The sequence below is a fragment of the Podarcis liolepis genome (genome assembly GCF_965112155.1).
Source record: "Podarcis liolepis genome assembly, chromosome: 5".
Taxonomy (NCBI): Eukaryota; Metazoa; Chordata; class Lepidosauria; order Squamata; family Lacertidae; genus Podarcis; species Podarcis liolepis.
In genome coordinates, this window is record NC_139556.1 from 24,054,408 (window position 1) to 24,069,952 (window position 15,545).

At 44.2% G+C, this 15,545-nt stretch overlaps 1 protein-coding gene and 1 long non-coding RNA gene across 9 annotated transcripts in view; one reads left to right on the forward strand and one right to left on the reverse strand.

The window, feature by feature from the left end:
- SH2D4B (SH2 domain containing 4B) overlaps positions 1-15,545 on the forward strand; it is an 89,750-nt gene that overhangs the window by 54,020 nt on the left and 20,185 nt on the right. The window contains exon 7 of one of the 6 annotated variants that reach the window (XM_083502762.1): positions 713-853. The exons of the other annotated variants lie outside the window; for them this stretch is intronic. Coding sequence (XP_083358888.1) covers positions 713-753 — 41 coding nt within the window. The 3' untranslated portion in view covers positions 754-853. Of the gene's footprint in view, positions 1-712; positions 854-15,545 lie in introns of those variants that run through there. 6 annotated transcript variants of the gene reach the window in all.
- Positions 723-15,506, reverse strand: LOC310706678. Of its 3 annotated transcripts, none has more exons than XR_014526050.1 (4): positions 15,376-15,506; positions 8,641-8,792; positions 3,196-3,418; positions 723-847 (listed from the first exon to the last, which is right to left on the reverse strand). It is a non-coding gene; the product is annotated as an uncharacterized lncRNA (long non-coding RNA). The 3 variants fall into 3 exon arrangements; XR_014526051.1 differs by having other exon boundaries at positions 3,196-3,421; XR_014526052.1 differs by lacking the exon at positions 723-847 and adding an exon at positions 1,924-2,173.

Here is a 15,545-nt window from a genome sequence, read left to right on the forward strand (position 1 = left end):
GGTGCAAAAATGGCACAAAAATAGCATCTAACAATCCCATGAGCCTTTGCAAGTACAAGCACCGAATTTGACGCCTGTGGAAAGTTGGAGTTTGAACAAGGAGGGTTGAAGGGAGGGATTGTCATGGAGTTTAGTTTTTTTTAAGGATTTTTCAAGGGTTTCCAGGGGTATAGAGGGTGTTTGCAGGCTTTTTCAATGGCGTTCCCAAAATATGTGATTTCTCTTAAACGTGTGGTGCTTTGGAATATGACGCTTGCGTAAATGGGGAGTTGCCTGTACTGTACTGCACTTAGAAAACTAGCATGTTAGGGAGAAAGCTAGGCTAAATCCTTTCTCCCTGACATCTAAAGTTCCATGTGCAGGGACTATTTATATCAAGGAGATTTCAGGCGTGTGAACTTTCACCTGCAGTCTTAGGTAGTACAGCCCAGTGAGCAATGGGTTGACCTCTGAGCTTGGAAGCTGACAGCTTTCTGGTTCTTAATCTCACTTTAGCTATAAACTCTCTAGGTGATCTTAGGCTTGCCATTTTCTGGCATTGTCTTAGTCCTCTGGTCTGCTCATAATAATGATAATGGTACCACTGGCCAGCCTTAGAAGGTTGTTGTATTACTAAGGTGTTAAAGGTTAAATATTCAATAGTCACAAAGTGCTAAGAATGACTGTTATTATATGATTGTTCCGTTGCTTTTCTTTCTCCCTAATATTGTAGCTCACAGTGCCGCAACTCTTGCATTTTTGTTGCTGTCTTGATTAATTACTGCATTGGTTCCAGTGACAAAGGTCCATGCAAGCCAGCGTTTTGGCGGAAGGAAACATAACCTGCCTCAAACTGAACTGAAGAAATCTGAGGGGGGGAAAATATTTTAATGAATCAAAAATACTTTCAGAATGCTGTTAATTCTGGTCCTGAAAATCTAGCCTAAAACGTTTAGTCTTATTTAGAACTGTGCCAAATATTTATCAGCTTCACTTTTCAAGCAGTATCAAACAGGGACGCGGACTTATGCAAATAAAGTGGCGCCACCTCCTCGTGAGCGAATAGGGGAGAGTGTGCTGCGCCTATTAATCAGCTCCGAAGGAAATTGGGTGGAGCTTTTGCTTGGGAGGGAGGGCAGGAGGCATGCAGCCCGACCCTGTGCATTTTGGGCTGGGGGAGGGGCGGCGATGGCGCTCTGCTGGAGGGGCGCCGGAGATTATTGGGGGGGCGGAGCCCCCCCAAATGAATTTTTGAGGGGGCTCGGGCCCCCTCAAGCCCCATGGAGTCGGCGCCTATGGTATCAAACAATTTTGATATGGTAGAAATTTTCTTTTTAAAAAATACTTAGGTTGTGCAAATAATTATCATTTTCAGTGATATCTTTGCAGCTTGGTGGTTGTTGCTTTGATTGCCTTCTTTGCATGCTAGGCAGGGCCATTCCTACCATTAGGCAAAAGGCAACTGCCTCAGGTGGCAGATCCAGTGTGTGTGTGGGGGAGCAACAGCATTCACTTTTACCTCTGCCCAGCTTGTCCTAAGTCCCCTATTCTGGTCTGCTGTCTCAGATGTGGTAGAGGATGCTACACCTGTCAGCAGTCTCAAAGTGAAGATTTAGCTGCCAGTCTGGTGGGCTTCTGTGTGTGCAATGGGGAAAGGGGTATCGTCTTGGGCTGGTCAGAGGCTGCTTCTTCCTTCCTTTCTGTATGAATTACTTTGGCAATCCCACCCATCCAAGGATCACAATGTAAACAGAGAAATGTCTCTATTCTGTGTGGCCAGTCAGATTTGCCTATCTGATGCTGTCACTGATAGCAAGTGATTGTGCAAGGAAAAGTAGGAACACCAATAAGCAAGTAACAGCAACGAAAGGTGAGTAGTTTTAGCTTTCCTGTGGTTTTATTGGATTCGAGGACAGATCTGTGCAGGCAGTGTAAGGTCAGGCAGAAAGCATTGACAACAGGCCTGGGTGAAATCCCTTTGCTCATGAAACTGCTGAGTGGTCTGAGAAGATCTGTAGAGCACTTGACTTAAAATATCAGCTGCTTCTGATGACCACTTGAGCTGCTCAGCCGCTATCGACTGAACATCACTTTTTTGCCTCTGTCTCAGCAAAGTGCGAGAAATTCCTTAATACAAGGACTGAATCTGGCCTCCACTGCGTTCTGGCTGAAATGAAGCCCTTTGGAACCAAGCCTACATTGGTGAAGAAAGTGTAGTTGAATAGTGCTCTTAGAGTCTCTTTGCCCCTTCCCACCCCCCGCCCTGCAGAAAAGCAAGATTTAAGTATATATAACGGATGAACTATTAAATCAATAGGTTGTTGTATTAGAAATAATGGTAAACCTGCTCACACTCACATGCAAAGTGCTTTGTGAGGTAATGCTGCATTCATTGAATTTTATTTTATTTAGTCATGGCATTTATAGGCAGCTCAGTTGGTTAGAGTCTGAAACTGACAATGCCAAGGTAGTGGGTCCGATCCCCATTTGGGACACCTGCACGTTCCTGTGTTGCGGGGAGATGGACTAGATGACCCTCGGGGTCCCTTCCAACTCTACAATTCTATAATTCTGACTTTTTCTCCAAAGGAGCTCAAGATGGTGCGAATGGCAAAACTCTGTTCACTGTGGGGATGGAAATTGTGGTTTGGGCATGCCTGTAAACCTTGATTACAAGGGGGAAGATATTATTGCAGGGCCGATGGGAATCAGTAGGATTGTTCCAGTTGACCTGGAGGGGCTTTGAATGGAGGCTGACTGAACTGGTGAACAGCAGGAAATACTTGAATCAAAAGCGCCTTTGTGCGGTGTCACAAATCGCTGACATATCTTTGATAAAATAAAATAGATGAAAGTTCACCTCCATGTATCTGGGTTTGTGAAAAAGAAAAGAAAAATAGAAGAGGTCTGAGTGTTTACAAGATGCCAAAGAAAGTCAATTTCTATGTGATTTAAATCCAAGCTAGTCATTACACAGAGTGAATAGTACAGATAAAAGGGCTGTATTGTGATGATAAAATGAATGCAGGCAGAACAAGCTTCCTAAACTTGAAATAATATTTAGCGGAGTTGGCTAAAACACACAATTTTTAAAAAATTGGGAGGGGATTGTCTGACATAAGGATTCCCCCCTTTCTTTCCAGAAGCCCTATCAAGGTGTAGAGATCCTACTCACTGAAATAGATTTGCACAGGAGAAGTTCTTAGTGGGTTATACCTTAAATACCCAGTGTCATGAGTGAGGTGCTGCAGTTGTCCAAGGACACATTTAGAGTACTGGTGGAGTGGATACAGTGTTGGAACAGGGACACGTGAATTCAAATCCTGGCCAACAAGCTCATGAAGAGTGACCATGACCCAACTGCAGTCTTTTAACTTAAACTCTCTCTCAGGTTTGTTGTGAGCATACCGTGGGATAACTTCCTATGGAGCCTGCTCTGCTGCTTGGAGAACAAAGAGGAAAATGATTTTCTAGATCCATCTCAGTCGGGGTTTAGACCTAGTTTTGGCACAGAAAGTGCTTTGGTCACCTTGTATGATGACCTCTGTTGGAGGAGAGATGGGTGAAACCTGTCCCTGTTAATCCTCCTTGACCTCTCAGCAACTTTTGATACCATCAACCATGGTATCCTTCTGGAGCCGCTGTCCAGGTGGGTGGCACCGCTTTGTGGTGGTTCTGCTCTTACTTGGACGGTCATTTCCAGAGGGTGATGCTTGGAGGAGTGAGTGCTTTTTGGCCCCATATCAGACTGAGGCACTCTTAGTTGGCAGTTCCCTAGACTCGATGGATGGGAGGTTGCTGTTTTTGATGGAGTTACACTCCCTCTGAAGGAGCAGCTACACAGCTTGGGGGTACTTCTGAATCTTCTGCTATCACTTAGGTGCCGTGGGCTGCCTTCTATCACTAGTGGACCAACTACATCCCTGTCTGGAAGGCCTAATTCTGCCTTCAGTGCTCTGGTAACCTCTACGCAAGATTACTGCAATGTGTTATATGTGAAGCTGCCTCTGAAGTTAGTTCAGAAACTTCAGCTGGTGCAGAATTCAGTGACCAGGCTGCTCACTGGGGCAAGGTGCTTTGAGCATATACTGGCCCAAGTGCACTGGCTGCCGATTAGTTTCCTGGCCCAGTTCAAAGTGTTGGTTTTGACCTGTAAAGCCTCAGATGGTTCAGGACTGCAGTACTTCAAGGACTGCCTCTCTCCATATGAACCTAGACCCTGCAAGCATCATCAGGGCCTTCTTTGTGTGCCTCCTCCATGAGAGGTCTAGAGGGTGGCAACAGGCCTTTGCTGCAGTGGCTCCCTATTTGTGGAACGCTCTCCCTAAGGAGACCCACCTGGCGCCTTCATTACATATCTATAGGCACCAGGGGAAAATGTTTCTCTTCTCCCAAGCCTTTGGCTAATAAAACAAGCTGGCCTTTCTCTCTCTCTCTCTCTCTCTCTCTCTCTCTCTCTCTCTCTCTCTCTCGGGATATTGTTACTGTTTGTTACTAAGTTATGTATTTTTGTGTCTTTATATTGTAATTTGCCCTGTGATCCTTGAATGAAGGTCAGCATAGAAATTTAATTAATAAACAATGATAAGTTTCATGGGCAGGGGATCACCTAAGAATGATAAGTAAGCCATTCCGTTCAGAGGAAGAGTGAAATGTATTGTGAGTTGTAAGACAAACCTTTGTAGGACAGAGCCTCCTATACCTATGGAGATTTAGAATCCTGGAAGAATATTACACATGCTAGACATTCTAGAACAGTTGGGGGTGTTATTTCCTTAAGGACCATTGTGTTGCATCATCATGAAGCTGAAGCAGAACAAGGGCAACACTTCCTTGCTCTCACTGGTTTTGCCTCCAGTCGTGTGAGAGCAGAATGCTAGACTTGATGGGCCATTGCTTTGATCTAGCAGGACTCTTCTTACATTCTGGAGCTGCTGAGTTAAAAAAATATATATAGAGAGAAATGGGACCCAGCAGAAACAGGGAATGTATTTGCTGCCACAGTAAATGGGATGAGAACGTTTCTGGTGCCAATCAGGGGGTTGGGAGTGGGAGAAGAAAAATGAGGCAATCTGCAGAGGGCATGAGAAAATCAAGCAGTGCTTGGGGGCTGAGGGCTTACTGGAAAAACTGCAGTGGCTGTTTCTTTTCTTGCTTTTCTCTGGCTGTTTTAAGGTGGCCACATGGGCCACCGTGTTCACCACAGATGTCTCTGAAATTATGTTTTGTCACAACTTAGTGCCTTTCTGAATGAGGGATCTGGGGGATCTGGCTGTGTTATGTAATTTTGTTTCTCAGCATCCCAGATGCGGCATTGCAAAATCATGGACAAATCACATCAGCTGTGTCAGACAATTGGATTAAACATCAGTGTGGGGAAATGAGGCTGACAACTCGATGGTGAGGGCATGGAGGAAACAAACCTGACATTAACAGCCACATAACTGAAACTGCGCAAATGTATTTTCAGTGTGTGCCATGAAGAAAAAGCGAGGCACTTTTGGACACTTAGGAAAATGTAAGTGAAATGAAGTAAACAGGTTCAGCTACACCGTAGCTGCAGTACTCTTGAGGTGAACGATTAGACAAAAATAAGGAAGCATTTGGTCGAGGGTTCCAATGTTCATTTGTAATCAGTGCCTCTGTGGTTGTAGAATACTTGCATTAATGTTTGGTGGCGTACAAGACTGTCTCCAGGTGATTATGGCTGTTTTTCAAGGTCAGTCAGTCTTCAGCAGTACCAAGGGGGAAAAAGTTGATTGCCTTGTTGACTCCAATTCACCTCCCCTGGGAAGCCACCGTGGTGGTTATTTCCCTCCTTTGTTCTCACAAATAATTTGATCCTTCGTACAACATGTCACCTCACTTTAGTTTTTAATAATTGTTGAGAAGGCTGCCCGTCCTTTTGAAGGCCTCGTGATTGTCATTCTAGGGCCATTGTAGTTGAGAAGTGTCTGCACCAAGACGTTATTAGCAAACACGATAAATGTTTTAGAGCCGTGGCCTCCTGGAGGAAGAAAGAAGAGTATCTAAGGGAGGTAACGTGATCTGGGGCATATGGCAAGGAGAAAGGAAGCGAAAAAGGCCAGCACTGCTGTTGCTCTGAAACCGGAGAGCCAGAGGGCTGAATAATTCATGCCGACGGTCTAATTGTCAATGTGGAAATAGGCCTTGCTAACCCTCCACAATGCACCGAACATCTTTCCTTTGTGTTTAACTGGGAGTCAAGTGCTTATGCACCAAGGCTGTAGATGATGGATGGAAAAAAGATTGCTTTATTGGAGAGCTGCTACTGATTCAAAAGAGGGGGGAAATGTGATTACATCAGGTGCTAGCACAGATGTGGAAACAGACTTGCTTGCTGAAGCATGATGAAGGCTTAAGAAATAGAAGCAGTCCCCTGTACTTTGGAAACGAGTTGCCCTGGGCATGACAATGCTCAGTATTAATGTAAAATTTTAATCTAATCTTGAGGCTTAAGCAATGAAAGACCATCCATGTCACTAATTAAGGATGTGCACCAATGCCAGGGCATGTGGATTTGCAGGTGTTTTTGCTTTTGATTCCTGTTTTGTTCTCGTCTGACCGTTGGTGAATCCTAGCAACTGCTAATTAACATGTCCAAGAACTTCTCTTTGTGTACAGAAATGGAAATGGCAGCAATAGCCAGTCATGGACTACTCTATTGTAGGCTAGTTAAGGGTTTTTTTTTTTTTTGGGGGGGGGGGTGTTTCCAGACATTTCTGAGTCTGATGAGTGGAGCATGATAGCAAAAGTCAGGCCAGGTCAGAATCCCACACATATACTTTTGCAGGACCCCAAAAGGGTGTGTGTAGAATATTGGTGGCTTTCAAGGGGTGGGATGTGGGTATATCTTTCAAGATGAGGTGGCTGAGTTTTTAACAACAAAAAGCTCCACTCACCAGTCCAGTGGTGACACAGATAACTACACTCACTGGCACTATCCTCAACACTGCCACTGACATGCATCCATACGGAATGGTACTGGCATAATTAAAGATGATGTAAGGAAGTTCAGGGGCACAAATCCGGAGCTCTGCTTACTACCACTGCTGCTTGGCCACGAGGGCTGTTCAGAAAAGCTTCTTTCCTTTCATTTTAAGCTCCATCGCTTGATTATGATTTCTCCTGCACGCGAAGACAGTTTTCAGTGGATTGAGTGGCCAAACTAATAGTGGGTCCAAAGGTCAAGAAGGTGCTTTCTGCACCTGCTGTAGAGGGAGATGCGGGGCAGATGGGGCTCATCAACCTGGGGAGAGAAGGAAAACTCTGGTCCTAAACGTCTGCTGCCTTGTAGGGTATCCTTAGGAGAAGAGAAGACTAAAGAGTAAACCCTACAAAAATCAGGAGTGGACTCCCTAATATGGTTGGATGGTGCCTTTCGGCAACACCTGCAGCCACACTGGTGCCAATGTATTGCTCTGCTTTCCTTTGGACCCAAAGGCCAAGAAGGGGGTCTTGTCGTCTGGGCAGCCCAGGACCTCCATACACACTGCCCAGGCTTGTGCCCCAGGGAAGTCACTTCAGTGCTGCTAACAGTGTTTTGGCTTCACCCCTGGAGGCACACTCCCTTGTCTCTTGAGACAGACGGATGCCAACAACAGCTTGATTATCCAATGCTTTCATGTCATCAAGATTGCTGTATGATGCTTACTATTATTTATAGTTATGCTGGGACAGCTTTCAATACCTTTTCCCAACATACCCTAGCAGGGCAAACCTATATCTCTGGGAACTTATGTCTCTGAACTGTGGCTCTCAGCATCCTTTACCATTGGTCATGCTGGCTGGGGCTGATGACAGCTGGACTCCAACATCAGGCGGGCTGCAGGTCCCTCATCCCTGCTATGCATGTGTACTCAGAAAATCCCATTGAGTGCTACAGTTTCAGCCTAAAGAACACTTCCTTCTTTAGATGAATTTCATGTTCAATACTATTTATTTATTTTATGAATCACTTCCTGTGAAATATTCTGAAGTGAATTAACAATAAAGCATTTATAAATTCATTTTCTGGCCAATGTAGATAAAGGCAAATTCCATTTAAGAGCTATTTCAAAATAACTTTAAATGGGTTAGTAGATGACTATCTGATAATTAATCCAATGTTTTGACTCTCACTCATATTAAATATTTCTTACATAGATTTGGCTCAAGCTCAATGTTTGCATAAAACTACTAATGGAATTGGACACAATGCTTGCTGAAAATAGATTCCACAGCACACATTTTAAGTCTAACATGTGATCAGAACTTGGAAAAATGACTTGGCTTTCTGCATCTCACTCTCCTGCCTCGGGGAATGTCCCTTATAGAGGCGTGCAAAAGAACTGATCCCAAATCAGGAACCAGGTGGATCCACTTTGGGTAGATTTGGGTCTTGTCTGAGCTGAAGTGGGATCTCTCCAAAGCACCACAAATTGAAATAAGGATTTTAAAAGTCCTTTGGGGTGCTTTGGAAGTTTGCATATACGGTAACTCTTTTATATGTGTCATTATATTGCGAATTGTTTTGTGATGCTTCATGGGAAGCCATTCATAAAAGAAATAAAGAAATTGAAGAGAAATACTGCAAATATAATGGTAAAAGTACTGACGCTACAGGTAACTTTTTTGCAGACGACCTTCCTACTGACCTACCTCCATAAGACTACATCCTTATCGATTTCAGCCTCTAGATGGAAGTCGCTGAAGCTGTCAATCTGAAGTTTCTTTTGGAACCACAATATTTTTGAGGCTTGACAAGGCAAAATTATGCTCACGAACAGGCTCTCAATGGGGTTGCTTGCACTCTGCAATCATGCCAAGGGAAAGCACGTGATTACAGAGAAATATGTAGAGAGATCAGACTGCAAAATGTTGTCACTCAGGAAGCAGTGGGAGACAATACTTAACCTACTGACATTACAATGGAGAAATAGCAGAAGGATTATTAGAAAATAAAAAGCAGGCTTTGGGGGGTAGGTTTTCATTAGCTGTTTTGTACACATATAAAAAATGTGAGTTTATTTATGTGGACCAAAGGGGTCAGGTAAGAAACCGTAAGCCTGTGGTGAATATAAATTAAGGCACTTTCTTTGTAGCCTCTCTCAGACACTCGAGAAAGACTTTAGCCCCATTTCCATCCTTAGCAGTTATATGGCTTGCATGTTTACCTACAGTAAAAAGCTTATGTTTACCTACAGTAAAAGCTATCTATCTATTATTATTATTATCGTTAAAAACCCACATACATTCCCAGGTGCATACAGTTCTGAAGGATGTAGATTATGCAGATGCAGGGAATTTCAGGCTCCACCCCCACCCACCACCACCAGGAAGAAGAACAACAACAATGAGCTGTGCAGAGACAAATTCCAGAGCACTGGTGTGCCCCCCTCCCCACCTATCCTGTAAAAGTTGTCCAGAAGAATCGCATGGTATCAGAAGCTGCTGAGAGGTACAGGAGAAACAACAGGGCCACAGATCCCTTGTCTTCGAGCATAGGTTGTCTTCCAGAGTAACTGAGAGAGTTTCAGTGCCAAAAGTCTGCCCAAACTCTTCAGCTGGCACTTTTGTGGGCTGGCGCTCCTCCCTGCCCACTGTGATATGTTGATGTAGGTGTTGGAAAAATGCCCTGGGGTGCCTGCAAGCCCCCAAAACTCTGAGCATCCTCCAGTATGCACAGCTCTGGAAAAGGCATTTCCCCAGTGGCGTAGCGTGGGGGGTGCAGGGGGGGCCGGCCGCACCGGGCGCAACATCTGGGGGTTAGGGTTAGGGGGCGCAAATCCACGGGTTAGGGGGCGCAAATCCACGGGTTAGGGGGCACAAATTACTTGCCTTGCCCCGGGTGCTGACAACCCATGCTACGCCACTGCATTTCCCCTCATCTGCAGTGCGCTCAGCGACATATACCAGCTGGTATATGCACACTAATCTTCTGGCATAACGCAGCAAGAAGAGTGAGACATTGTAGATCTAATCTACTACAGTCATACCTCATGTTACGTCCGCTTCATGTTATGTTCTTTCAGGTTACGTCCTGCGGCAACCCGGAAGTACCGGAAAGGGTTACTTCCGGGTTTCACCGCTCGCGCATGCGCAGAAATGCAAAATGATGTCACACGCATGCACAGAAGCGGCGAATCGCAACCTGCGCGTGCGCAGATGCTCTGCTGCGGTTGCGCTCTTTTCATTTTGCGAATGGGCCTCCGGAACGGATCCTGTTCCGGACCAGAGGTACCACTGTATTTATTTACACACTATGTACAGACAAAAGCATAACGGCGTCCGTTCTCTCCAGCTCCGATAGAACAAACAGAACAAGTAAAAGTGAAAGTACATTATGGTCTTCCGTTTCCCACACTCTCCCCAGACAGGCATGTGATTTACAGCAATCTCATCTGCAGCATCAGAGGAGTGAAATTGCTAACAGGAGGTCCCCTTTGGATGGTGGGGTTCAGCTTGCTGCCTGTGGAAGGGGATTCTACCCGCTCACATAATTGGCCAATTGTTAGCAGGCAGTTGACTATTGACTAATAGACTATTGTATTTTAATATTCTGTTGAAAGTCGCCCAGAGTGCCTGGGGAAACCCAGCCAGATGGGCGGGGTATAAATAATGAAAAATTATTATTATTATTATTATTATTATTATTATTATTATTATTAGCCAATTGCGAGCAGGCAAGGGGGCAGGCTGCTTCCGGGGGGCAGACCAAACTGGGCTTGCGGGCTTCGCTTGGGTCCACGACCTGGGAATTTAAGGGACCTGTGGCCTACCTTCCTGGGGGGGAAGAAGGTGAATCATGGGAAGTGGGTCCTGGGACTTGAAAGAGTATATTCCTTTGCTATCAGCTTTCTTTCTCCCAGCATTACCGTGCCTAGTTACCACTTCTTTAGTGTTAAGAAGACAAACCTTTATTCTAGCACCCATTAAATAAAATCAATATATAAATGCATCAGAAGCAACTAGACAAATATTAAGTTCACTTTGTTAATTAGAAAGTTCTCACTTGAGCTTAAGCAATTTAGAAGAGGGGGGGGGGAGGGAACTGTTCAAATTCCCTGGAGCTATTTAATCTTTAATTGAAATGTGGGTTTCTAAGGAAAAAAATTATTTCCAACTTGTGTGCTTTTAATGTGCTTGTTTGGGCAGGGGGGGGGGGCTCTGTGAAGGGTATAACATTCACCTTGTGGTGGATTTTGGACCTGTTTCATTTACGCAAAGCAACTGATCCAAAAAGAGATACCATGTATTTGTATGTGGCAAATATGAATTCATATATTGCAAAGAATTAGTAGAAGTGCACTGATATTTGGTTAGGTTTGGCGGCAGTTCCCTGTTGTTTGTACTTTCTACACTGTGGCTACTGTAGCACTGAGACTTAAGACATTGCTTCTTAGGATGGCTTTAAAGAGAATTGTGATTTTAATTTGTTCTGGTTTCAAAGTCCTCTTATTCCTTGGCTTTGTAGTTAAGTATAGACGGTAATTTGCAATGCGTCGTAAATATATATTTTAGTAACGCTGCTCAATAAGCTGCAAAGAATGATATCCGCCTGCCCCCCCAGCTGGGCAGCATACAAAATTAATACCCTATTTTAAACAACAGTTTTCTTTTGCAGCAGTGTCACTGAAATTAAATAATTCAGATTAAGTGGTTCACGGGCTCTAGACGAGGTGCTTTGAATCTGAGCTACGATCAGAAATCTGTTGGAAGGCATTAGGAAACCAGTTCCGATTCGGATGCATTGTTGGAAAAGGCTGGTTCCTTGGCCATCAGGGATGATGGCAAACTGAGAAGCAGGTGGACAGGAAAACAGGGAAGTGGAGACAGGCAGCTTGGGAGCAACTCCGAGAAACGAGTTGGTTACTAATCTCTTTTGTTTTGTTACTGCAGCAGCCTCAGAGGATTTCCAGACCGTTGCAATTTGGGATGGAGGGGTGAGAGTCAGTCACATTCTGGCAAATTCAGGTTGCACAATTAAAGCTGATTTGGTGCTCTTGTGCAAAAACCTGCTTCCCCCCCTCTGCTTTATGCAATAAGGAAAATGGTGGGGAAATGTACCAGATAGTGTGGGATAGTAATTGCTTGACACAAGGCTATCTAACCTTTATCTGAGGTCCTTTCTCCAGCTCTCTCCTCTGCGAGGAGGCTTGGAGGCTGATGACAAGGGGAGGTGTCCTTCTCAGTTGTGGCTCCCCATCTGGCTCTCCCCAGAGAGGATCACCTGGTGTTTTCAGTGACATCTTTTCAATGCTGGTAAAGTCTTACCTGTTCCCCCAGGCCTTTGATGGACTGAGATGGTTCTGTTTTATCGTGCTGCCAAAGCTTCTTATGGCATTTTACATGTTGTATGAAAAAGGAGGATTTTAGCTTAGGCCTCTTCACATGTATTCTGCAGTGGTACCATTCCAAAGGAGCTTCCCTATACGTTTTTCATGAATATCTGAGATGGCTCTTTATGTCCTGTTTTGGGCTCATTTGCCATCTCTCTGACACACAGGCCGAGCTTAGCTTTAACTGGCTTCTACAGCAAACAGTTATTTTCACATTAGCAACAAATTGCAATTAGGGCAGGCAAGACACAGTTCAATATGACTTGCCACCAAAAGGAAAGCAGTGAAGGGTGTGTGTGAGAGAGAGATCAGCATCTCTAGTAAATTAGTAACTTCTCAATGACAGTAATACAATGTTTGGTCGTCTTTCAGGCTGCCCAATTAACCTTTTTGACTATTCAATACGTAAAAGCTGGACCAATCATTTTACTCGTCCATCATTAAATAATTGAAGTCATGTCAAAGATGGTGTATCAATGAAGAACTGAAGTTGTTGACAAAACATTTACACTCTGTGGATGGTGAACTTGAGACGGAGATGAAATGAAGCCGATCAAATCAATAATAGACCTTCGATACTTGTTGATTATTGATTGTGGTCATTGGTTTAAGACCAACGAAAGGAAAGACTGCTTCACGTAAAGTGTTTCTGACATATGGAATCATTACATTCAAGAACTGTTGATGGCCTCTTGCTTCAATGGCTTTTGAAAAGGGATTAAATTTATGCATTGCTTTTTTGGGGGGAGATGCAGGGGTATACATACCCCTAAACATTTTGTGAATCTAAGTTTGGCCTCATTGAGGGGCAGTATTTCAATATGAGTAGGAAAATGAGAGTACCCCTAATTTATTTTTTTAGAAAACCCCCACACTGAATTTATTTATGGCAGATCTAGGTCCAAGAGATGGGATCTTTCCCCCCTTTTTAGGACTTCTCATTTATTCTAACTTTCAAAACATTTCAACATGAGAATCAGTTCAACCAAAAGGTATTTGGTGCAGATTAAAACAGAATGCTGAGCAGACATCTAAACAGAGTCTTATTAATTCAGAATTGCACAACCTACTAGTAACTACTGGAAAAGGGTCAAAACTCAGAGAGCAAAATTGGTGAGACCCCTTGGGGAGTCTTTCATATTCCATTGAAGGCCTTGTAGATGAAAAGATCAATGAGTCAATATGCAATGACTCAGCCTATGTCACAAAATTCATAGTTCTTTGAGTTAATTCATCATGGTGCAGCACAGCTGAGCAATAATGCAACCCTGCAGTGTTAGGAGACAGCTGCTGTGACATACATTTGCAATACTTTAATATATCCCAGAGGATCCCCCCCCCAAGTGTACTGCGCTCAGCAGGGTTTCCTAGATGAAACTTCTCAGAGTTTTTGAGAGTTAAGGCTGTGGTTTGTATACGTTTGGTTCATAGCTGAGGAGACTGTCGTTCATCATAGTGCACGGTAATATTTTGAGGCGCTTGGTGATAACGAGAGGACCAATTGCATTTGTATATAGTTTAACCTGATGGGTGATGTTTATAATCCAGGCCTGCAGCTTTCATATGAAGAGAACTCCTGAAAACAAGCCCCAAGGGTTGTGCGGGTGGTGATACATGGACACACTATTTCAGATTTCCAATTGTCTTACAATGTCTCTTTAGGTTTTATCTATTAATAGTTACTTGTTTAATTATTTTCTTTACTATGAATTGTATCGCAAAGTGGCACAAAGAGAAGGCGGCTTGTGAAAACAGCCTTTTCCTTTACTCCTACAGTCTCCTGTACTCACACTCACACTCACACCCACACCCCAAAACCCTCTCCAGACAGTAATCCCTATTGAAGAGAGGGAGGTGTATCATATAAAGCTGCATTGTAAGAGGGGAATTGCCCAAAACTGGGTGGAGGGATCTTCTTTCTGGTTCAAAATCCTTTTCCTCAATTTTTTTTTTTTTTTTGGGGGGGGATTTCTCCTTCCTACTGCAGTCCTGTACCACACAACTCCCATTGCTGTGCATGTGTCTCTCTGTAGGGGGGTAGTCGAAGAAGCAACATTTATGATTTAATTATGTCTGTCCTGAATTTCCCACCATCATGCAACCCTGATAGTAGCTTTGCAGATCATGAACTGCAGCGCTCTAGTGTTTATATTCCCACTTGTGGCAGAGCTGTCCTAAACATGAACATCAGAAGGGAGTCCCCGTGCAGTCAGTTGAACACTTTCCTGGGAGCAGGTCTGATTGTCTGCTAAGATGAGCTTTCCAATATACCACTTTGTGATGCAGTCTTAGGTACCACACCCAGAACACACAATTCATAGAATCATAGAGATGTAAGTGTTTGCTAATACCGGGGGCTGATGTTACATTCCTCTTTTGTACCCACAAAATGTATCTTCCAACATTCCACCAATGAAACTAGGGACGCTCCCTTGCATGAGATCATGGGGTGGGGCGGGGCTAGCAAATGCCAAATCAGGGGAAATACAATCCAGATCCAAGAAGATCTACTAGATCAGGATTCCTCAACCTTGGCCCTCCAGATGTTTTGAGACTACAATCCCCATCATTTCTGACCACTGGTCCTGCTTGCTAGGGATCATAGGAGTTGTAGGCCAAAAACATCTGGAGGGCCGAGGTTGAGGAATCCTGGACTAGATCTACCCCATGCCTTGGAGGAAACAACTGCAGCATGTCCACACACTTAGGGTTGAAGAGCAGGGATACTAAAGCAGCTGGCAACGCCCAGTTTAGAAACAATAAATGCTACCTAAGAAATCAAGCATTTCCTCACAGTAATCTGGTGCCTCTTTTGGATTCTGATTGAAGCACCCATCAGTTAGGCTGAAACTATCAGAACTGAGCCAGCATCCATCCATCCACAACCCTGCTCTGACCTACTCCCATCTCTTGGCTCTTCCGTCCCAGGGAGATTCCATCTGCATCCAGACATAGTCAGTTTCAACCCCACCCACGACTGTGTCTTTTACACAAATCCAGCCATCCTTCTCTTGCAGATTTTCAGCCCGCCTGCTGCTGCTCCCCACCAGCTTACCTCTTCTTATGCATCCCTAGTCCCCACAGGTACATTAAGGAGACATGAAGAACATTTGTCCACCCACAAAGGAGACAAGTTTGCAGTATGGCAGCTGATCTATCAATAAAGGCAGCCAAAGTCCAGCTCAGTACAGGAACCTCTGTAAATGTAGTTGGACAAACAGACCA